The sequence below is a fragment of the Salvia hispanica genome, chromosome 1 (assembly GCF_029641045.1).
Source record: "Salvia hispanica isolate PSC_SH4W2 chromosome 1, Shi_PSC_v1, whole genome shotgun sequence".
Lineage (NCBI taxonomy): Eukaryota > Viridiplantae > Streptophyta > Magnoliopsida > Lamiales > Lamiaceae > Salvia > Salvia hispanica.
In genome coordinates, this window is record NC_142692.1 from 14,728,225 (window position 1) to 14,752,176 (window position 23,952).

The 23,952-nt window shown below is 33.4% G+C and overlaps 4 protein-coding genes across 9 annotated transcripts; 1 reads left to right on the forward strand and 3 right to left on the reverse strand.

Moving 5' to 3' along the window:
• The first annotated feature begins 646 nt into the window (after positions 1–646).
• On the forward strand, positions 647–3,258 carry LOC125219571 (putative sugar phosphate/phosphate translocator At3g11320). Its single transcript, XM_048121587.2, has 4 exons — positions 647–1,404; positions 1,684–1,787; positions 1,874–2,102; positions 2,756–3,258. The coding sequence occupies exons 1-4, from the start codon at positions 964–966 to the stop codon at positions 2,900–2,902; spliced, it is 921 nt and encodes a 306-aa protein (XP_047977544.1). The 5' UTR covers positions 647–963; the 3' UTR covers positions 2,903–3,258.
• A 1,442-nt stretch (positions 3,259–4,700) lies between these two features.
• LOC125219572 (LIM domain-containing protein WLIM2b-like) lies at positions 4,701–6,895 on the reverse strand. Its single transcript, XM_048121588.2, has 6 exons — positions 6,737–6,895; positions 6,436–6,633; positions 5,735–5,834; positions 5,621–5,655; positions 5,431–5,520; positions 4,701–5,244 (listed from the first exon to the last, which is right to left on the reverse strand). Exons 2-6 carry the CDS (start codon positions 6,568–6,570, stop codon positions 5,035–5,037), a joined length of 570 nt encoding a protein of 189 aa, XP_047977545.1. The 5' UTR covers positions 6,571–6,633; positions 6,737–6,895; the 3' UTR covers positions 4,701–5,034.
• Positions 6,896–8,049: 1,154 nt separating this feature from the next.
• LOC125219570 (HAD superfamily, subfamily IIIB acid phosphatase) lies at positions 8,050–11,701 on the reverse strand. Of its 6 annotated transcripts, none has more exons than XM_048121585.2 (5): positions 11,512–11,701; positions 10,772–10,923; positions 10,063–10,486; positions 9,524–9,724; positions 8,050–8,430 (listed from the first exon to the last, which is right to left on the reverse strand). In XM_048121585.2, the coding sequence occupies exons 2-5, from the start codon at positions 10,839–10,841 to the stop codon at positions 8,226–8,228; spliced, it is 900 nt and encodes a 299-aa protein (XP_047977542.1). In that variant the 5' UTR covers positions 10,842–10,923; positions 11,512–11,701; the 3' UTR covers positions 8,050–8,225. The 6 variants fall into 6 exon arrangements, with proteins under 6 accessions (XP_047977542.1, XP_047977539.1, XP_047977540.1 ...); XM_048121582.2 differs by having other exon boundaries at positions 10,039–10,486; positions 11,512–11,700; XM_048121583.2 differs by lacking the exon at positions 11,512–11,701 and adding an exon at positions 11,384–11,498 and having other exon boundaries at positions 10,039–10,486.
• Positions 11,702–21,053: 9,352 nt separating this feature from the next.
• LOC125218568 (transcription factor DIVARICATA-like) lies at positions 21,054–22,667 on the reverse strand. Its single transcript, XM_048120253.2, has 2 exons — positions 21,961–22,667; positions 21,054–21,486 (listed from the first exon to the last, which is right to left on the reverse strand). The coding sequence occupies exons 1-2, from the start codon at positions 22,341–22,343 to the stop codon at positions 21,126–21,128; spliced, it is 744 nt and encodes a 247-aa protein (XP_047976210.1). The 5' UTR covers positions 22,344–22,667; the 3' UTR covers positions 21,054–21,125.
• Positions 22,668–23,952: the final 1,285 nt, after the last annotated feature.

Sequence of the window (23,952 nt, forward strand, 5' to 3'; positions counted from 1 at the left end):
GAGTGGTAGCAGCTACACGGGAAGTAGGCGATACGGGAATACTCTTAGGGTATGCAACCAGTTTTTTTTTCCGACTAAATGCATACATATCGGTTGTTTTCCCCTAGCTTCTAGACCAGAGCTAAATCCTCCATAGCTTTGAAGCTCTTGTTTTCCCCTCCTCGGCAAACTTCCAATACAACTTTACCATTGATTTAAATCAAATAAAATAAAAAGAAAAATTAATTGAATCATCCTCAAGCTCCAAGATTGCGAAATAAGTAGAATAGAGAGTAAAGAACATTTTTAGCCATGGAATACGGAGAAAAGAACATTTTTAAGTCACATCATTTGTTGACGTGACAGTCACACAGTACATGCTGCAGCACAACGTTATCATTGTAGGTAATTTGACAAGAATGCCCTTTAAGGGTCTGAGGGTGTTATCGTCCGAAAAAACCTCGTTTGTGATTATATGTTTTATTAGACCCCTCTAGTACTAATTTTTTTTATTAGAGGTCACTGACGTAACAACGGGTGTTTGATGCAGTTTACTCTTTATTAAAATCTAACTCCGTCACTAACTTTTTATAAAAACAAAATAAAAGTCAACTTCACAACAAAATGGAAAATTTTTAACACAATTTATACACAAATCGAATATCAATTTATAATCGATCTTAATTTCAAACCTATTCTCTCTGTGTCTCTGCAAACAATTCTTCGTCATAGCTCTTACAGTGAGCAGTGAGCACACATTCTCTCGTTGACGCTGACTCCTTTGCATCGCAATGCCTCTCAATCCCTACACCATAGTCTCAAATTAGGATCTTTTTCTGACTTTTCTGTCAATTTAGATCCCGCTGAATTCAGCAAATGCAATCAACCCCTTTTCAACCCTAATTGATCCAATCAATTCAAAAATCAACGCCAAATCAATTCTTAAATTAACGACTAATCCAATCTCAATCCCAATCCCCCGTTATGAAATCCTCGGGCCGATTCTTCACGATCGGGCTGGTCACGTCGTGGTACTCCTCCAACATTGGGGTTTTGCTGCTCAACAAGTATCTGTTGAGCAATTACGGCTTTCGGTACCCGATTTTCCTCACCATGTGCCACATGACGGCCTGCGCGCTGCTCAGCTACATCGCCATTGCGTGGATGAAGGTTGTGCCGATGCAGACCATAAGATCTAGGGTTCAGTTCATGAAGATCTCTGCTCTCAGCTTCATTTTCTGCACCTCCGTTGTTAGCGGCAACATTTCCCTCAAGTACTTGCCCGTCAGCTTCAATCAGGCTATCGGCGCCACCACCCCCTTCTTCACCGCCGTCTTCGCCTACATCATGACTTTCAAGAGGGAGGCCTGGTTGACTTACGTCACTTTGATTCCTGTGGTCACGGGAGTCATCGTCGCCAGTGGGGTATCATATCATCGCCTTTCTCCTTTTTATTGTTTCATTTCTTTGCTTGCAATTTTGATTTTGTATTGGTGATATCGTTAATTGTTGGATTCATATAATGGAAAATGAGTTTTGTGGGGTTTATCTGTTAAAAAGAAGCGGTTTAAATGCAATTTGAATGGGCGCTCTTGTGTTAGTTCTAGTAACTTCTAATAATGTAATCTTGTGAAAATTGAAATCAAACACTTCTGATTAGTAAATCGTGTATTATCTGATTTTGGTTCGATTTGTTTCTGTTAGGGTGAACCGAGTTTCCATTTGTTTGGTTTTCTCATGTGTATCGGAGCTACAGCTGCAAGGGCACTGAAATCAGTAGTTCAAGGAATTTTGCTTTCCTCTGAAGGGTAAGCTTCCTCGTGTTTGTTTTTATCTCTGAAGAGATCGCACCGTTTATGTGGATTCTGAAGTTTTTTTTCTTTTTTCATTGAAGGGAAAAATTGAATTCCATGAACCTGCTACTGTACATGGCTCCTATAGCTGTTGTGTTACTACTTCCGGCTACACTTTTTATGGAGGAAAACGTTGTTGGTATTACAATAGCCTTAGGTAAAGAAGACATCAAAATTATTTGGTTGCTGTTATTCAACTCTGCGCTGGCATATTTTGTAAATTTGACCAACTTTCTGGTCACAAAACACACTAGTGCTCTAACTCTTCAGGTATTTTTTGCTTCCTGTTTCATGGTACCCTTTCACTGAACTGTTACTATTGCATTGTATTCTTGTTATCAGTTTTTAATAATTTTAAATTTTTGGTGAAAAGTAGCAAAGTTTTTTCTCTCATTTTTCTTAAAATGTGAATGGCAAAGTTTTTACCTATATGTAGATCATTTGGTTGCTAAATTATTGCATCCAATCCAAAAAGCTTTTCAGGGTTAACTACTGATATTATGTTTGATGAAAGTTTTAAACTTTTGACACTGGTGTTGGGAATACATAATCCTGGTTCATATTAGTCAGTGAGTGTGTGTCATTCTTAAGTTACTTCACGATTATACTGACATATGGAGAGCAGTTCAGTGGTTTCAAGTAAATGAAGTCTGTATTTTCTGAGTAAGGCGTCCTCATATCATTCCATCTTGTGATACCCTTGCTTAATATCTCTTCCATTTCACATACCACTATCATAGTTTTGCTCTACTCGATTTTGTTTTGGAAGCTATCAATTTTCTGATTGTGCTAAAATGGATCCAAATTATCTTATGTTGGAGAATCATGATATTATGCACAATAGCATGGCTATGTGAATGTGAAATAATTGTTCGCAGACCCTCCAGCTAAAACTGACCAGTTGTTTCCATGATGAATATCAGGTGCTCGGAAATGCAAAAGGGGCCGTAGCAGTTGTAGTTTCCATATTAATCTTTAAGAACCCCGTCTCTATAACAGGGATGCTTGGATACTCCCTTACTGTCCTTGGTGTTGTCCTCTATAGTGAAGCCAAGAAGCGTAGCAAATGAAGGCGAATGTACGACCATCAACAAAGTAATTTGACAGAGCTTGGCCACGGGAACACGTATTTTTGCCCAAATAGCCAAGGATGGTAGGGGGCGAGAGGGTTTGACACATACCAGCAATCTGAGTGGTGGAGTAGAAGTTCGAATAAGTGACTCAAATGTCTTACTTCCCAATTTTGGCAACTCAAAGTAAGCTTACTTTTACCTTATTCTTTTTGGGAAAGATTGGATCCATTTACATAGCCTGTGATTATAATTTTTTACAATGTCAATTAACAATATACACACAGAGATTATCAATTCGGCCATCCTTCATCAAGTGATATATGAAAAGATTATTAGCCAGTTTTGTTCGTGTACCGTGCCTTTGCCTCAATGACTCAATTGGCAATTCTACTTTATTTTCCTATTTTTGTGACCTTGAGCTATACTGCTCTGTGACTGTTATTTTAACTGCCTGCTGCGGATTCCGATTTCACATCGGCGGTTAAACGAGAACAATATTAAAATCGCTAATCTGGCATTTTAGAAAGGGAAGAAACAATTAAACGAGCATTCATTATTGTTATTATTCAAAGTTAAAATTTGAAAAGTTATTTCACATGGGCAATAATTAGACTGATAAAGTATAGAGTAGTTTAGGGCTGTGCATAGCATGTGGTCGGTCTACTTCCGAAAAGAAGTGAAAGAGCTTTTTCACACTATTTATACTAAATTCAAACTCATTTTAATTTATATGTCATACTCTCTCTGTCTCCAAAGATTATTCACTTTGAGTTTGGCACGAGTTTTAATGCAAAATTGATAAAATAATAAAGAGATAGAGAGAAGAAAGTAATTAAAGCATGGTTAGTGACAAAAGGGTCTCATCTTATGAAAGATAGAAGAGTTTCTAAAATTAGAAAGTGCATATTCTTGTGGGACAGAGAGAGTATCAAATACTCCTTTTGTCCAAAGGCAATTTCTTTTTGGCCGTTGTTTTGCTAAGATGATAATAAATAGTTAAAGTGGAGAGAAAGTAAATTAATAGAGATAATAATATAGAAGAGAGTCGTATATATATTATTATCTTAATTACATTACTTTATATCTACTCTAACTATTTATTACTCCCTCTGTCTCATTAGAAATGAAACGTTTTCCTTTTTAGTTTGTCCCATTAAAATGAAACGTTTCTAAAAATGGAAACATCTCTATCTCTATTTTTTCATCTCTCTTCATTAACTCATAAAACAACACTAAATAAAAATATGTGCCGATTCCCAAATGTTGTATATTTAATGGGACGGAGGGAGTATCATTTTTGCAAAAAATGTCCGATTTGAAGCGCCTCATTTGTAGCAGGACGAAGGGAGTATTATGTTATCTTAACCATTTACTTTTAACTCAAACTTAAAAAAATATTTTCTATATTATGCATATTTTACTCACAAAATTTGAAAAAAAAAATATTTTATCTTAGTGTAAACTTAAATATTGGTATTTTATTTTGGAGTACCATTGGAGTTAATTGTCTGCCTTATTATAAAATCTTATTATAGATTTTAGTGTATCATTGGAGATGGTCTGAGATCCATTACGCCAACTAATCAAATTATATTCCTGTTAATTACTATAATTAATAAACTTTGGTTATAAATAAGTCACACTAATTAAAGAAATTTTGAATTTAATTAACATGAGTATACCCAACGTTTGAATACACACGAACAGTTTTCTAGAGCAAATATTTCAGGTTAAATTTCCAAACTGATCACACCAAAGTTGTTTTTCATAGAAAATTCAATTTATATATCACTGATTGAAAAGTTATAAACCACAGCATAAACTGTATTAAACAATATCTTGATCCAAATCAAACCTTGCAAGTTGCAAACAAACTCTCAACAGAGAAGAAAATGAAGCCATTGTGTATGAAACTTAAACATGTTGCATGGCATTAAGAACAGTGATGGGAAATATAAAGTTCCCCTCAATTGTGTCGACAGCACCAGCAATGAATGCATTACACTCAGTTGTGGTGATAGTTACCTCCACGTTTGCAGGACTCGAAATCAAACAGAAATATGTCGAAAAACACACCCACAAAGGCAAGCTCATTCCAGAGTAGTAAAAAAACTGAACGTGCCTTGTGTTCAAGAGTCAGGAACCGCAACAGTCGGGTGTTTCATTGATGCAGACTTGATCAAATGGTTATAGCTCCCTTTTTCTTTGAAGAGCTGTGAAAAATGGGGTTTGCAGTATAGGATGCCGTCTAGGGCAGCATAGTTTGACGGAGTTAGAGAGCATCCACCATGAGAACACTTGAAACATGACTTGTGATAACTCAGGCTTTCCACGGTCACCTGTAAGAATCGGTGAAATGAACGTATTGTATTATAAAAAAAGAGTTGAATACAGATGCAACAAGAATATCTCAGGGCCTCAAATGTGAACTAGAATAGAAGTAAAAGATTTAGCCACATATAAACTTTTCATCTTCGATTTTGCCTCAGATGTCACTGTAACAGATGTTTAATCGGTATCCATACCTTCTCAAGTGGGTAAGCTGTTTTGCCGCACGTTGCACATTTCTCTTGTGTTCCAGAGAACATGCCTGCAGCCTTGCTAGGTGATCTTGTCTGGAATTTCAGAAAAAAGTGGAAAAAGCATCATCAGATCACTTCTTCAGTTCTTAAAAGCATAGTAAAAAAGATTGAAGCCCATGTTTAGGAAATTTACCATCTCTGCTGTTAACTTCTCAGCTGACTTTGCAGCTGCAGATATTTACAATGGGACTGATTAAACAAATCAAAACAAATATCTTTAACAGATACGGAGGAATTGAAGGCTTACGTGATTGAAAGTTCTTGGTGAAACTGCCAGTCTCCTTGAAAAGTTGCTCATAGTGGGGCTTGCAATAGAGAACACCCTCCATCGACGAATAACTGCTCAGCTGGGGTTTATACACGGATATCAGTATACATGATTAACGAACATTAAGAGACCTTAGAAGAACACAAGGTTCATCCCTTTTAAAAGGACCACATACTATTATCTTTTAAGAAATTTCATTAGAAAGCAAAGGGCACACTTTAAATGAAAATGTGCCTATTGCCTTGCACATTCCATTGCAACTGAAAACAATGGGAACAATTCAATTAAACAATTAGGTATAATGAGATGCAGTAGTTTATATGCAAGCATACAACAAACCACTTACACTGATAAATCAGAAAACAACAAATTCAAGAAATCACAATAGAACTCCCATATGGCAATACAAATATACAACAAACATATTCATGAACAAGAAAAGAGGCTTAACCCCATCATTATAAGAGACTACTTGTTAGCAGATAATCCAAATACAAATATGATAAATGGATTAAAACAAAAGATATCCACATTATTCTCCACTCAACAAGCAATCATGAACCAACAAGATATCTCATCAATTAAAAATCTAAATATAGAAAAAGGATGGCATGGATGTAGATCTTCTTATAGTACAACTTCTTCCACAACCAAATCAGCAAAGAAGGGATATTTGCAACCTTGAGGGTTCCCTTGCAATGGGAGCATTTGAAGCAAGATTTATGATAACTAACTCCATCAGCAGACAGCAATTCCACTGGATACACAGTCTTATCACACGCCTTGCATTTCTGCTGTGTTCCAATAAAAGACATTGCTCTTTCAATCAATAGATCTGAGGGATCACAAGCTCACAACTTGCCAATCCCAATAATTAACTGCCAAAACCCCAAAATCAAGCAGTCATAAATCTACAAGTTGAAGTAAAAGAAATAGATGACAATGGAGTGAATGTAAGAAAGCAATTACATATAATTATACCTCAAAAAGAGACGAAAAGTGTAAAATTGGTGGATAAGAGGTTGAATCTGTATTTATTTATGCAGCAACACGAGATCGGATGATGAAGAATAGTGAATAGAGACAGGGAGAGTAAATATCCATCTTCGCCGGAAATGCATTTGAATAGGATATAATATATGCTGTCTTTTGTTAACTAAAAGCCTAAAAAGAGCAGCGAGAGTCCCACTTTGAAAAAATACTGTAGTCTTTTTTTACTATTTTAGTTGTTCCATAAAATTAATTTAATTTTTATTTCTGAATTTTTTTTCCCCATACATTATACTACTACTAATAATTTCTACTACTTCAAATTTTAATTCTCTCTAATATTTCATCAATTTTGTAGTATTAAAATTTGTGTCAATTCTGAAGTCTTTATTTTTAGTTCAATCAATTTTTTTTTCTCTCGTATTTCATTGATTTCGTATTAAAACTCGTGTCATTCTTAAAGTCCTTATTTTTAGGGGATATGGGAATATTGAATTATCAATAGTCCATCACTCTTATAGTTTAGTACCCCGCCAATTATCAAAAAATCATTAACTTAGTCTAATTCTTATCTATTCTCCAACATAAACATACTTTGCAACTAAATATAATAGCATTATTCACGATTGTCACGCAACTAAATATTCTATTGTGTATAAAATGTGATATGTATGCAATGAACTGATGAAGTAAGATGTAATAATGTCAATTATCTTTATGCCAAAACGATGTTGATTTGTTCTATGAAACTAATTTGAATTAAAGAAGCGCTACACCCCACGGACACCACATACGTTTTTGTTTAATAATTTTGATAAATACTAATAGTACTTACTACTATGTCATTAGTATGTCGAGTAATCCTAATGAGTGCATCACAAGTTTGAATTAAAAGTTTTGGTGTATTGTGATTTGTGAGTGGAAAAGAGTACTATATTGGTATTGATTTGGATAATGATTAGTGTTATTAGTGATAATGAGCTAAGAAAGTGGTGGACCATATTGATATAAATTATTATTAATAAATTGATGTATTGGGTTGGTTAATATGTTGTGGGGTTGCAAAAAAAGTCAAGATTATTATCTCGCAAAATATGAGTCAGCTGATCGGATGGCAGCTCGACGCCTCGACCTATTGTTTCACTCTTTCCACCTTTAATTTAGTTTCTCGAAATGGTCTTGAACTTTGGTGAAGCTTGCTTGTACATAGTAATTCTTTAATCCTTCATGACATGATTATACTGTTTCTCGAATATTTGATTGCTTCAATTAAACATGATAGTTCTTGGAACCACTCTTCCAGCTCATTCAAAGCACAAGATATTTCTGGCAACACTCTTCAAAACAGATGCATACCTCACAGGTGAAAAATAGCAGTAATGCTCAACAACATAAGTATTTGTGTATCCTCAATGAATTATATGAACAATATTATATACGTATATACGCTATTGATATGAAGAAATGGTATTTATTTTGCCTACTTCTGATTTTCAGCATGAGCTTTGGCACCATGTCCCAAAATAGGATATGGAAGTTTGAATATGCGATCTCCCAAACAAGGGCCCCGAAGACTATCCATCTGGCTGCTAATCACACCTTTCACTCGGAACCCCTCTTCTTGCAGCTTCCTCCGCTCTCTTGATAAAAACTCTTCATAATCTATGTGCATTTCATTATCCTTTCTGCTAGCCCGGAATCAAAACAGATTTCAGGATCAGCCATATAAATTCTTTCCGCATAAAATAGCACAGATATGCTAGGCAATAATATATCAGCAATATAAAGCATCAAATTGGCAGAGCAGAGCAGTCATGTATGCTTGTGTTTAACCACCCTGTTTGTAGAAAATTAGTTTTATGATACTATAATGGCAATAGTTGACCACTTGTAAAACTTTCTACTTAGTATCTGGCCCTACGTGGTATAAATTTCATATGAGCAACGTTATCCAGCAACTGAACTACATGCTCTCTCACACACTGCTTAATTCAGATGTTCTATAGTTTACTTCTGATTCCAGCAGAGGCCTTTCATCATCTTACAGCACAATGTACTAGACATACATGCATGCTTTAGCTTTGATAGGATATGCTTGTGCCCAGATTTTCTTGACCACCACTTAAATGCATAACTAGAGACCAAAACACGGAGTGAACCAAAATGCCATTATAGTGAAGGGTTTAGGGTTTAGTTCACTATAAGAGAGTTTTTGTTTACTATAAAGGCGTTTAGTTCATAACACAGATTTGAAAATATGGAGTGAACCAAAACACCATTATAGTGAACACTGTGTTTTCAAAATCCATCCAATCTTATCCTTCCATAGTTTGATCTAATGGTTGAGATTTGATATTTAGTTATGCATTAAGAACTAGTTATACATATAGAGAGAGAAAGCTAATTAATGTAACTTAGTTAAACCAGCTAACAACACTCTGGACTCTGAATGACATAGGTGCAATAAAGTGTACGATGATGGCACACTATGTTTGCTGGAAATAAAGATCAATTAGTAGAATATGATATAGGACCACTGATAAATTATCTGATTCTAATGAATGGAGGGCTAGGTGTTGTTTTCATCTTCTTTTTTGCTGTGAACTAGTACTATCTGCGAAGATTCTTCATAATAAACTGATTTTCTTCAAGAGATAAAAAAACAGTATTTCTTCAAAGTTTTTATAGTTGAACTTAGTTCATGTGGTCCTTAATGCATATGACTACTTTATTTACAAAACATATCAAGTTATTTGCATGTAATTAAGACTTAGTTACCTCATGACGAGTGATGACCAACCATGACATCCCACAGACGTAAGATACTCCACAGTATCATTTCGCAGTTTCTGAGGTTTACGTGATAACAAAATCAATGGCCACTGCCCAGCTTGAAGTTTAAGGTACAACTTCAGGGCAAAAAAGTGTCTCCAATATTTTGCATCTCTACTGCTGTCATGCAAGACATCTTTGTTGATCCTGTGTCACAAAGAGAAAAGTAATTGAGTAATTCTTATCCTGCAATAATAGTCTGCATGACACATCTGGCTATTTATTTCACCTAAGCTGTATTTCTACTTGTAGCACCTGTATAGTGCCCCTTAATACTAGAACAAGTTAATATCGCATCTATGCAGTATCACAACCAATAAACACAAATTTTTTATTTAATTCTGATAACCAAAATGTGGCCAGCGACTACTGAGAAAGATCCAGAAAGCAGAACTAAATGGGAACTTATGATTGCATTAACTAAATAAACTATAACAGAACAATGAGCTAGAAGGAATTACCAGTACATAAACTGATTAACATACATAGTTTCTGAAGTCAAGAAATCATCTGCATCCATTAATACAACATCGCGACCATCACCTTGTGGTCTAATGCTACTAAAGAACTCCTCAGCAATTGTAACTACAATATTTAAATCTTTCTTGTATTGACCTTCCTTGACATACTGTGCATTAATATCATGGCAAATTTCTGGAAAAATATCCTCACTTAAGCTGTTCAGCTCTGCATGAAGAGCCAAATTCCGGCAATAATCATAACTGGGTGTTTTTCTGTTCATCTCTACAACTCCAGAATTCTGACGTTCACACGAATTTAACATCACAGTCAATGCTACCAATAATGAGAAGAGTGATATCCCAACTGTAACAAGTCCAGAAACAAAAACAGCAGCTGCAAAAGATGACATGTAAATTCCTGCCTCACTGGTGTAATGGCTTCCTGTTTCTGTGACAACCCAGTCGTATACTGATTAGAAGATCATTTATGTAAAGACTAAAGATGTCACTAGGTAAATATAGGTATTACTGAGAAGCTTTAATCTAATAAACACTTCAAAGTAACAACTAAAACTTCAACTTTATCCTATAGTACTATATTTTACAACAAGAATTTACTAAGCCTCATCATGCTCATAAAATTCCATAACATGAATGGTCTTAGATTAATAAACACATTGCTATTTGCATTAGGCAGGCTATTAGAAAATATGACAATGACAAAGATTAACACCTGATCCCTCCCCAGCCAATATACTTTGAGCAGAGTATTCCCGCTCCATTTGATGTCCATAAGCAGACATTCCTTGTGATTGCTCTCTTTCAATTTGTAGAACAAGTTTAGTTCATCAAATTTTGCTCATTTCTTGAGAATACATAGCTCATCTGCATCGATGTAAGAAGAAAACACACTTAACTCACATGCATGACATTAAACAAGCATATAGCATAGTTTAGACACAATAGAACTTGGAAGTAACTTCAAAACAACCAACAAGCTTGGAATATGACATATCTTGGAAAGTCTGGCTTGGTTTGGCAAATCTTGTAAAAAGTGCTTTAGGATAGAGATTATCTGGATACAAGTAATCTTAGTTTTGCTTTTGGGCAGACATTTTTTTCACAATTTCAGTGACAGCTTCACTTTCAGACCTTTAAACCGATATTATCTAACCTCTTGATGTAACATATTCCAAAACTATGGACAGTCAGTATTTATGTAACCTTTTTTCGAGTATACAAACTGCTAATCCCCAAATTTCAGAATCATCATCCAACATAAGCCATTGATAAATAAACCACACTGCCAATAAATAAATAAACGATCTCCAAAGATTGAACTAACTCCACATATTCGGAACGTTTCTAATTAGGTAGAAACGGAGAAGCTTCAAGAGCCGATGAGTTGAAATCAAAATTCGAATTGAAAATAATAGTTGAACAAGTGATGAGGATGAAAGTGATTATACATACCTGAAATAGAGGAGTGGGATCAATGAAAGAGATTGAGAATTCGCCATTTTCTGGCATTAATTGAACAGATTTGATTCCTTTCTGCCATTATTGAGCTTGCTGGCTGTGATGTGGTGAATCGGATTGGATTGTCAAACCAAATTCCTCGGTTACACTTCCATTTCAATCCAGATAAATTTTGCTTTATCCCAAATACTCATAAACTGACTTGTCTAAATATATTCAAAAATAAAAATTATGTACATTTTGAAATTTATATAAATATTATGCACATCAGCACACGTAACTCAAGTAGAACACTAAATTTATGCAAAATTATAAAAATTAAGTACAACAATCAAGCCAAATTATAAACTAAGAATATAAAATTAGAAAGATAATTCAAATCATGGTTGAGCTTTTCTATTGTTAAAAAAAAAAGCTCAACGTTTCCTTTTTATATTCTTATGTGTATTCTAACAAAATTTGGTAAGATCAATTTTTTTCTGATATGTGCCACATTATCTTATGCAATTATATTGATACAAGATATTATATTCAAAAAATTGTGAATTACACTTTGAGGATTTCAAATATCCGCTCAATACCGTTTTCAAAAAAAATTTAGTGCTGAGAAAACAACTTGTGCTTTAGGATACGTGGAGAAGTAATTTGACAAATGTAGCCCGTGAAAAATATATGACATCAGTGGGATAATATGTCCTATTACGATACTGGCTATTCACAAATTGACTAATACATGGTGTTTGATCTTTTAAGACATCATAAAAAACAAGAATAAAGTACTGTACATCAATATTATTACACAAATCTAGAATTTTCATCATTGATTTTCTACTTCTCCTTATATATTGTCATGCTATACATTAAAACGATTTTCTACTTCTCCTTATATATTGTCATGCTATACATTAAAACGATTTTCTACTTCTCCTTATATATTGTCATGCTATACATTAAATCAATTTTCTATTACCAATGTTGCAGTCTATCACATCCCAAATCCTCTAACATATGGAGTACTTGTATAATTATAATAAACAAATATTATAAGTAAAGTAGTCACATATCCAATACAAAATCACCTTAATGTTATAATTTCAAAAGTAAATATTAATCATATACTCTTACAAATATTCTAGATCATGGTGGGATCCTCTTACCAATAGATTAGTTATACACATATAAAAAATGATGAGGATAAGAAGGTTGCTAAAATGTGAAAGCTGTCAAACATGAAATCAGAGTCGTCAATAAAAGTAATTTAAAATTTACTCAAAATATGTTAGACCAGTTTACATGAGCCACAACATAATATTTATAAACCTTGCTTTTTAAGTTTACGCTAAAAATAATAAAAATATATGGTTTTAGCCAATAATATATACACTCAATCAACATATTCATTAATCAATACAAATTAATAATAAGATATTAATATTTTAAACAAATTTGTGAACATATGCACATGCCTCTGCCTCTGTATCCATTTTATTATTATGTGACAAATTAGACCTAATTTTGATGAGCCAAAGTTTTGCACTCTTTCTTGTGTTTCAGTTTACGTCTTTTAGTCCTGTTTTGTTTGTGAGGCACGTTTTGGTAGATAGTACTCTGGGGCATAGAATTGGTAAAACCATGGGCTAAAAGGAGCATAATTCCAATAAAGGAAATGAAGAAATGAAGAGAAGATAGATTTTATTTCATTTTTATTTCCTGTTTGTAGTCTTATTCGAATAACCGTACCTTAGTAATGATGAAGTCATAGATTGTATACAATAGTTGAAACTTGTACAGTAAACTGAAGTGAGCCAATTTACTTTCCTAATCTTAGAGCATCCCCCTCCGTGCTCTTAGCTAAGAGCACGGAAGTGGGCCCGGATCCAATTTTACTGCTTGTCCTTAGCTAAGAGCACAACACCCACATCCGTGCTCTTAGCTAAGGACAAGCTCAAGGGTCCCACCATTCTATTATTCAATTTAAATAAAAACATTTTCACAATATTAAAATGCATTAAAATATCCGAAATACTATTACAAATTACAAAATAATTAAAAATTACATAATTAAAATCCTAAAAATTAAAAATTACACAAATAAAATCCTAAAAATTAAAAAATACACTACTCGTTGCCGAATTTCGCCCAAATGTGATTGATTAGATCTTTTTGTAGCTCAGTGTGGGCTCTTGTATCGCGCATTGTGTGTCTTCTTTCCATCCTCTCGTTCACCGTCGTATGCACACCTCGACGTGGGGGAGACCTCGCGGTTGAGCTTCCGGCTTCATCCTCGTCGTAAAAGTTACCCGCCATCGGTCCTTCGTCAGCTATAATCATGTTGTGCAAGATAATGCACGTGTACATGATGTCGGCGATATTCTTAACGTACCAAAGCCGAGAAGGGGACTTCACAATGTTGAATCGGCCTTGAAGGACACCAAAAGCTCTTTCGACGTCTTTCCGAGCAGACTCTTGACGCTGCGCAAAAAGAATCTGTCTCAGCTCTTGTGGATTGCTGAACGACTTCACGAAAGTCGACCACCTTGGATAGATACCATCGGCGAGATAGTAACCCATGTGGTATGCATTTCCGTTGACGGTGAAGTCGATCGCCGGTGCTACACCATTCAAAACATCATCGAAGAGTGGTGAAGAATATAACACGTTCAAGTCGTTGTTGGATCCGGCACCACCGAAATATGCATGCCAAATCCATAGGCGGTAGTCGGCGACTGCTTCAAGGATAAGCGTTGGGCCGCCACCTTTGTGGCCGCTTAAGTGTTGCCCCCTCCAAGCAGTCGGGCAATTCTTCCACTTCCAATGCATGCAGTCAATGCTGCCTAGCATACCGGGAAAACCATGGACTGTTTCGTGAAGACGAAGCAACCGTTGACAATCGTCGGTGGTGGGTGCCCGAAGGAATTCCTCGCCGAAAGCAGAACGAACGCCGTCGCAAAAACTCTTGAGGCATAGGATTCCAGTTGACTCACCGACATGCAAATACTCGTCGAAGAGGTCAGCCGTTTGCCCAATAGCAAGTTGTCGGATGGCACAAGTACACTTTTGCAATGCCGTGAGACTTTGCCGACCAGTTGCGTCTGCACCTTCTTGAAAGTATTCAACGCGGGTGGACAATGTGTTGACAATACGCATAAACAACCGTTTTGACATGCGAAAACGGCGCCGAAAGTAATCTTCTGGATACCGCGGCTGGTCGAAAAAATAGTCGGCAACGAGCCTTTCATGGGCTCCCTCTCGATCACGAGAGATGTAGCGACGTTTTGCTCTAGTTGGTTGAGGAGGAGGGGCGGGGGTATTGGCGGCGACATAGGCTTCATAGGCGGCATGATATTGTTCATAATATTCTTGTTCTTCGCGCTCCGCTTCCGCAATGAGATTGGTGAAATCCATTTTTGAATTTTTTAGAGAGAGTTTGGGTGAGAGAGGAAGATGTAGATGATTTAGTATGAAAAAGTATGAATGAGAGATAATTTGATCTGAAAAGTGGATGATGAATGTGTGTATTTATAGATGATTTTGGGATTAAAAAAAAAAATTCACAAAAATCCAAAAAAAACGTCTATAAACGGCTCTATTTTTTTGGGAATCCAAAAATATTTTTTTTTATTTTTTGGTATTATTTTGAATTAATTATGAATTTTTTTAAAAAAAATTAAAAATTGAATTTGCCAACGGCCGTTGGCCAATAAAAACACGCCACGTATGGCTGCTCAGCAGCACGGACGTGCTCTTAGCTAAGAGCAGCGCCGTGCCGCTGGCACGGACGGACGAGCTTCAGCGGCGGACGGACGAGCTCTGTCCAGCGGCACGGACGGACAAGGCGACGGACGAGCACCGCTGCGGATGCTCTTAGTTAATATGGAGTAGAAAATTGAAGAATAAGAAGAGATTTGCATCACTAATAACGGAAGGGATCACCTCATACATTTGCATACTACATTTTATAATACACCATTAAATAGTTGACAAATGGATCTTATTTTATGATTAAAAAAGTTATTCTACAAATTATTTCCTTCACTTTCTTACATACCATATTTAATTAAAATAATTTTGTTAACTCTTGTTAAAATAATATCATAGGTTAAATTTTACTTTTAAAAAAGATTTATATAAAATCAACGTCTCTCTTATATAAGATAAACTAAAGCTTTGACCAAATTTTATGTTTTATGTAGTTATTATCTCAATATAAATACAATTTTTTTTTATTATATATATTCTATAAAAATAATTATAAAATTTTATTAAGTTAAAAAAGTTGGCATAATTAGTTGACTATTATTTTTTAAAACCCGGTCTCATTATAATAGAATCAACTAATTATGTCAAACTTTTTTTTAATTAAATTAAAATTTTGCAATTATTTTTATGGAGTACTATATTTTGTATATTATTTTGTTTATTGATAATAGCTATATAAAATATGAAATTTGGTCAAATTCTAGTTAAGTACATTTTTATATAAGATCGACATCTTTTACAGATATTAAAAATTAAACAATCTCAATAAAATTAGAAAAAGAAATTAAAAATAATTTTTTTTAAATTTTTTAGAATACATAAAAATTTAATCTTTTTATATAAATTTGAAGTAAATAAAATTTGACTTATTAAATATTTTTAACAACAGTTACGTAATATGATTACATATAATAAGCAAAATTGCATGAAATAACAAAACTATTTTGATTTACTGTAGTAATGAGAAAGTGAAGGAAAATTTTTAGAAATAACTTTTTTACCATAAAATGGGATTCACTTGTCAAATATTTAGTAGTGTATTATAAAATGTTGTATGCTTTGTATGAGGTGATCCCTTTCAAACTAATAAAGGGTAAAAATGAAAACGTTGACATCATTTCACCATAAAAATATGAAATGGGATGCTTATTTAGAATAATTTTTTTTTTACCAAAAAAAAGAAGAAATAAATTTCACTAAAACGAAACACATACGTGAAAACAAAGCAAATTAAAAACCAATGGATTAAACAATAAAAATGTAATGATACTATGTACTAACAATTGGAATTAAAATTAACGTGGAACAGTTAATATTTACCCGTGCAATATTATTTGGAATTGAAATTCAAGCATATTGCGATTAATCAATATACATGGCCCAATATCACATTTCATCAAAATATACAAAATACATTTCATTATCGAGACAAAAGATAGACATCTAAATCAAATTGCAGGATGCAAACAAAAGGATGATGCATATTCCCGATCTCTTAAAATTATTGTTATCATAAATACTTCAGCCACACATTAAGGGATAATATATATGAGCATACCTGATAGTGTGATTAAAATTGATCATAACTCATATGTAGCACTATCCAATATATCTATAAGGTGGAACACATTGAGAGGTCATATATATTATTTTATTAGATCTTTCTATTAAATTTTGGTTTATTAGGTTCTTATACTAAGGCATAGTTTGGTAGCTTTATAAAATAATCCTAAGTTAAATTATATCCATATAAATTATCTTAATAAATGTGATTACTAATCTATTCTACACGTTTGGTAGACATTAAGAAATATCAATTTTATTTTTTATGTTGTTTGATAGAGTTTCTAAAATAATAGATAAAATAGATAATGACAATATTATTATTTAATTAATTTTATAAATTAAGGTTAATTATAGAAAAAGATAACATCCATTGTTACGGCAGCTTCTTCTCCATTACTCCACTCTCTCAACTCTCCATTATTCATTCCATCACTCCACTTCTCACCCATTTTAATCCCACTCTCTCCACTCCATCGATTTCCTCCAAATTTTGTATAAATAGAACTCCCCCATTTGCTTAATAACAGTTCAACAAAAATTGCAGGAGGTATACAAAATTTGTAGCTTTTGTAATTTCATTCCTGAACTTGTATTAATATATCTGTTCTTTGTTGGTTAGGCATGGCTGAAGGTTCCGCAGGTGGTAGTGATATGGGGCGAAAGACAAGACATGCAGTTGAGATGTGTAGTTTTTTTTAGATGGAACGGTTGTAGAGAAATAATAAAAAGAAATATTTTTTTAATATTAAAATTGATCCAGATAAAATAATCCGACCATAATGATCAGATAATATAGTCTATAATATGGGAGATTATTGTATCGGGCCCATTTTTAATCAAAGGCTTAAACATAAATAGTTTATGCTACCAAATGATCAATAATATAGATTAATTAATCTAATCTATCATTGCCAGAGCTACCAAACTATGCCTAACTGAATTTGTTGCATTATATTCATTTATAATTTTTTATTCATATAGGTCCTTATACTAAAACATTTTGATTTAAGAAGTTTCTATATTTTTATTTGATTGGATCTTTATCTAATGGATTTAAAATTTAAATTATTTATTTATTCTTTCTCTTATTTATTTTAAAATTAACTCAGTTGCATTATCAGCTAAAAAATTATTAGAAGATGAAAAACTTATAAGTTGATAGCGGGCAGTATTAATAAACTTTTCATTTTCCAAATGATTCTTGTGTCAATATTGGAATTGAATTAATTTCAAAATAAATATTAAAACAAATAAATAAATTTAATTAACACAAGAAAAGTTAATTAAATTCTAAATCCGTTAAATAAATCCAACTAAATTAAAGATGAAGAGTATAAAAACCTCTTAAATCAAAATGGATTAAGTGACTCGCCCTATTAACCCTATAATTGTTGTTTGGATATCTTAATTGTGTTTTGAATAAACTGAAGTAGTTAAATCATATCCCTGGAATTCTCGTGTCTTCTTTGATTTTCAGCAAATGTTTACTTATTTTTCGTTACTTTAATCTGTTTAATTGTTTAATTCTAGTAAATAAAAATCACAAACTAATGTTTCTCCAATTAGTATATGAGACAGAGTACGTGGTAGTCAATTTGCAATTTTATTCTTATCTAGTAATCTTTAGCTATGCTAGATATATGTGTCCTTGCAATAATTGTTAATGCTAATAAAAAGTGCATAATGTCTATGTAGATTGTTAAACAAATCTAAATCAAAAAAGTTATGACAAATTTAATATTTTGACGTATTTTAGATTTGTGAGAAAAGAATCCGCGGTTGACACGTGGCATTCCCTCATCTACTAGATTTTCAAATTATGCGTCCCAGTTTGGTCACTGTTAGAGCATCCGCAGCGGTCGTCCTTGCCGACGGACGCCATCCGTGCCGCTGGCAAGGCGACCGCTGCTCACTGCTGCACGTTGTCCGTCCATGCCAGCGGCAGAGCGGTGTTCTTAAATAAGAGCACGTCTGTACGGCTGAGCAGGCTGACGTGGCAGACTGCAATTGGCCACCGGCTTAGCCCGTGGCATTTTTAAAAAAAAAAATCAAAATTTAATATAAAAAATCACTTTTAAATAAAAAAACTTGCATATTCGTCCATAGGTCAAATTGGATATGTAATTATTGGAATAATTGTTGGAGACTCAAATAATGGATATGCAAGCATGATAACTTATATGCTGTTCTATATCTCCATGAATCTAGGAGCTTTTGCTTGCATTGTATTATTTGGTCTACGTACCGGAACTGATAACATTCGAGATTATGCAGGATTATACACGAAAGATCCTTTTTTGGCTCTCTCTTTAGCCCTATGTCTCTTATCCCTAGGAGGTAATATTTTCCCACTTCCCAATAAATTATATCTGTTTTCTACACACTTTTAATTTATTTTTCAATATTTTTCCCCAAAAATTGACATTTTCATCTATAAGTACCCCCACTTCAACACCCAAAAAATTCATATTTTTTTAGTCTTTAATTATGTAATTTTTAATTTGTAGGGTTTTAATTATGTATTTTTTCATTTTCTAGGATTTTAATTATGTATTTTTATTTTTTAGGATTTTAATTATGTAATTTTTATTTTTTAAGATTTAATTATGTAATTTTAATATTTGAATGTATTTTCATATTGTAGAAATATTTTTAGTAATTGAAGTATTTAAATTGAATAATAAAATGGTGGGACCTTTGAGCTTGTCCTTGCGGAAGAGCATGGATGTGTGTGTTGTGCTCTTGCCTAAGGATAGAGTAAAAGTGAGTCCGGCCACCTCCATGCTTTTTAAGAGCATGGATGGAAATGCTCTTAGCACGTAAGATGTTATAATTTGAATAAATCCCGTAGGATTAAAGTGAATTCAAATTTTATATCAATACTAAGGTCAAGTGTGACTCATTAGATTAAAAATAGATGATATAGATCTAAGTTATCCATGCTCATTATATACACGTGAATATAGCATTTGGGCTTAAAATAACCCTACTGAAAATTGTATTTAATATACATATACAATTTGAAAGTACATATTTTTCTAATTTGAAAATACATTTACCGATTACAATTTTTTGGGCATTATATACATCGAACTTATGTCGTTATAGACATTAACCGAGGGCAGTATATATAGCAATGTACCATAGGTTTACAGATACATAAAAATTACTCCCTCCGTCTGCAAAATATTGTCCATGTTTAATTCGACACGAGTTTTAATAAATGTGAAGAAAAGTAAGTTGAAAAAGTTAGTGAAGATTACTACATATTTTAAACTTTTTAAATTTTCATGAAGATTACGGCATATAGTAAACTTTTGAAAATTTAAGTCACAGAAATCTCGGATCTATAATGAGTTTAATTTTATAATTTTGATGTATATATTGACTTGATTCATTTATAATATCATGATTTCTACAAGTTCAAGCATACAATACTAATTACTGTAATAAATATTTAATATTTAGTACTCCTGGTAAAGTAACAAGACACCCCTCCGTGTGGACATTATGAGAATAATAATTACTAGTACATAGTAGTAGTATTATTCAAGAGCATTATATCATATCAAATCCTACTATATATAGTATTTAGCTTTGGAAAAGAGAGAAATATAAGAATCTAGAGAACAATGATATGTATTGAGACTTTAGAAAGCAGCTGCACACCATGTGGAATATGCCACCATTGACCAATAAATATGAAAAGAGATTGCAATATCCCTACAAAAAATACAAGCTTTCCAATCAACAAGAAGCAATATATGTGAAAAAATAAAAAAAAAAATTAAAAATTGTACAACCACAATATTGATATTATGTGGATCCATAATTTTTATGACGATTAATAAAGCAAAAGATGCTTCAATTTAGTGGAATTCACACTCAGACTAGACAATCTGTGATGTGATCAATCTTAAAGCAATATTGGCCAAATTGTATGCTTTAATTTTTATTATTACTATTTAGATCGAAAGGCCAACCTACATCTTTGGCGGAAATTAAAGGCCAACCCAAAATGCCAACTTGCATTAATAAAGTGATAATCCACAACATCAAGATATCAAAATTCATTAGTTAAATTTAATTAAACTGATTTGGTTATTGTGCGAGGAAAAAAAAAGACAAAAAAAATTAGTGGCATGGTAAATTTATCGAGGTAAGAAGCAAGGTAATAATATGATAATTAAAATGAGACTGAAACATCAACATGGAATAATTGAGATGGTCATTTTCGGATAGGTACATTAACATGTAACATTACATCTCATTTTCAATTTTTTTCAACCATAAAATCTAGGCGATTTGATATAGAAGGAAGGGGTAGAGGCACCAATGTTGAAGATGCAATGAGTAGTGAAAGAATCCTCATTTTTGGTGTTCCAATCCATCACTATGCCATCGGTGGTGTTGGAAATAAGATCATGGCTAGATTTCTGCAGCGGCTGCTTCTCGGCGATGAGGTGCACTGTTGTGATGTCGTGGATGCTCGGCCGCCTCTTGTCCTTCCCGCCCGAGAGCTGCCGCAGGTAGTACTTCTGCGCGTGGCTCGCTACTTGCGTTGGCGTTTTCGACACCACGAAGTTTCTTGATATGTTTCTCCAATCCCCTTTCCCATGCTTCTCCAGCCCCAGTAGAAACCTCCTACAATTTTCTCAATCACACAACTTCAATATTCTTTAAACTATTGAATTTTCATCAAATTATGTGAAGTTACTCAATGATATTGTGTATGGTGATAAATAATCACTGAATTATTGATTTGTTGTAATTTTGATGCGGAGAAAAACCTGAAATACTCTTTCTAGACCGAGTATGCTAGGTTTTCCCTTTTAATTTTACTATACTACTATTAATAAATTATTGAACTTTCAACTCAATGATGTATGTATGTTGATTACTGAATTTTTATTTGATCTGATTTTCCCGTCAATCGAGATTCTGGCTAGACATGATGTATACACGGAGAAAAACATGCCATATATAATCTTTCTTGGGAGGCTAAATCATAACTCAATTAATTATGAGTATGTCAGGTTTTTCTCTATGGCAGCATGAAGTCTAGCCAGAATAATCTTGATTGACGGGAAAATCAGATAAAAATTAACATTATAGTACCTGTGCTCTTCTTCAGTCCATGGGACCCCCTTTTTTCGCTCTTGATCACAAGTAGTGGTAGTGTTCCTAGGCCTCTTCCTAAAGAGATGATCATCGGCTAATTCCAATGTAAAAGAAGAAGCCAAGTAGCCTGGGATTGGGACCAAACCAGCCTCGATATCAGTAACATCTGCAACCAACTCTCTGTACTGATTTATTACATCATAAACAGATTTCCCAGGTATCATCTCTGCAACCTTAAACCACCTGTTGGGAGTCTTGTCGTCGAATATCGCCAGAGCGCTCTCGAACCGCTTGTTCTCCTCTTTCGTCCACGCGCTGCCGCCACTGCTCTGCACCCAACTCGAATTCCACACCGCTGAACTAGGACACAAGGTCTCCATCACCTCCACTTTAGTAACTTCCTTCACAAATATTAGACTGATCTCTTAAACTTAAAGCAAACAAACTAGAATCATTTTACTGGGAATCTAGCTACTTTTTTATTTTGGAATCTTTGAAATATGGATTTAATTTAATCAAATTAAATCAAATCAAATCATGCATGAGTTGATGAAGAAATAAGGGTGTGAATGAATGAATCCAAAAGAGAGGAGAATTAGAAAGAGGAAAGGAGACATGAAAACATGTGTGTGTGGTGAGATGCTTTAAAATGGGATTGTATTAATGTAGGATTAAAAGGAAATAAAAATGGTTGGTTTTGTTATGGTAACATAGGTTATGGTTTATATTATAGTAGTGATGGGTCTTGTTTGGTGTGGCTGCTGTCAAGTTTTTTGGATTACCCATTAAAACCAACTTTTTTGTGTCAGCAAACACACACAGACATATACACCAAGTTAATAAAGGAGATTTTGTAATATTGTCATGCTACTTTTTAACCATTTTTATATTACTATTACTACTTTCATACTATTATATTTTTTTGTTTGGATATGGTTTAGGAAAGAAAAATTACTTGATAATCATTTTGGTATATTGACCCACTGTTTGATCTCAGCCACTACTTTTACAAAGTGATCATACACTTGATCTGTGATTTAATATTCCATCTTAGATTGTTCTAGATCGTAGTTTCGTAACGATTATGGTTGTTTTCATTATTATTATTATTATTATTATTATTATTATTATTATTATTATTATATAGAGTCGATTATAAAAATGGTCCCTGAACTATAGGTTTATCTCACCAATAGTTAATGGACTTAAAATATACCTATAATAGTCCATGAACTAAGGTTTATTTCAAAATCGGTCTTTTTGCCACTTTTTCACCAGAAATTGCCCTTTTGGACTGTTGGATGATTTCATCTCATTCACATTTTTAACTGTTTCAATATGATATTATTTCAATGATGTAATAAATCTGATATTATTTTAAAATTATCTTCTTCTCGTTGACATCCTTCATTTTGTTTTTTTATTATTTTAATATTAGATTTAATTTATAAAATTAAATTTAAACTTTAAATTTATTAATAACAATATATTAATTTAATTAAAATTATTAATTTATGTATTTATTATAAAGGAGTTTTGTGTGAGCTGACTGCATATATTTCTATAATATTTCTATTTTTTTCTTGACTCAATATAACAAAAATTAAATCTTTTAACGATAAAACATTTCTATTTTTTCTTGAGTCAATATAATTCTTCTCTATTGATTTAGTTAGAGTGGTAAAAATGAAAACACTCCTATATAGGACAAGATGTATTGCTCCACAGAATATTGATTTGACTGGCAATGGCAATATTGAAAACATAATGATAAAAAAAAGAAGCATTTTCGTGAATTTGTAGAAACATGGCACATTTTCGAGTGGAAAGAAGCCACATAAAGCAAAGAAAATTGGTAATTATTAAGTTATTTTATTTATATTTGTTTTGGTGGTGGGCTTTTCTACTCTTTGGTGCATAAGAAAGTTGGAGTCAAATCTCAATCATGTACATTTCTTTTTGAAAAGGAAGAATCATCAGCCACTATAT

What these genes read in the sequence shown, in the direction of transcription:
- LOC125219572 (XM_048121588.2), bottom strand. Translation starts at nt 6,570, where the DNA reads ATGTCTTTTATTGGAACACAGCAGAAATGCAAGGCGTGTGATAAGACT. An exon ending in ATTGCAAGGGAACCCTCAAG is followed by an intron (nt 5,835 to 6,435) that starts GTTGCAAATATC and finishes TATAAACCCCAG; the next exon opens with CTGAGCAGTTATTCGTCGAT. An exon ending in CACCAAGAACTTTCAATCAC is followed by an intron (nt 5,656 to 5,734) that starts GTAAGCCTTCAA and finishes AAATATCTGCAG; the next exon opens with CTGCAAAGTCAGCTGAGAAG.
- LOC125219571 (XM_048121587.2), top strand. Translation starts at nt 964, where the DNA reads ATGAAATCCTCGGGCCGATTCTTCACGATCGGGCTGGTCACGTCGTGG. An exon ending in GAGTCATCGTCGCCAGTGGG is followed by an intron (nt 1,405 to 1,683) that starts GTATCATATCAT and finishes TGTTTCTGTTAG; the next exon opens with GGTGAACCGAGTTTCCATTT. An exon ending in ATTTTGCTTTCCTCTGAAGG is followed by an intron (nt 1,788 to 1,873) that starts GTAAGCTTCCTC and finishes TTTTCATTGAAG; the next exon opens with GGAAAAATTGAATTCCATGA.
- LOC125219570 (XM_048121582.2), bottom strand. Translation starts at nt 10,841, where the DNA reads ATGTCTGCTTATGGACATCAAATGGAGCGGGAATACTCTGCTCAAAGT. An exon ending in GTTAATCAGTTTATGTACTG is followed by an intron (nt 9,725 to 10,038) that starts GTAATTCCTTCT and finishes TTTGTGACACAG; the next exon opens with GATCAACAAAGATGTCTTGC. An exon ending in TGGTCATCACTCGTCATGAG is followed by an intron (nt 8,431 to 9,523) that starts GTAACTAAGTCT and finishes CCGGGCTAGCAG; the next exon opens with AAAGGATAATGAAATGCACA.
- LOC125218568 (XM_048120253.2), bottom strand. Translation starts at nt 22,343, where the DNA reads ATGGAGACCTTGTGTCCTAGTTCAGCGGTGTGGAATTCGAGTTGGGTG. An exon ending in TGGACTGAAGAAGAGCACAG is followed by an intron (nt 21,487 to 21,960) that starts GTACTATAATGT and finishes AGAAAATTGTAG; the next exon opens with GAGGTTTCTACTGGGGCTGG.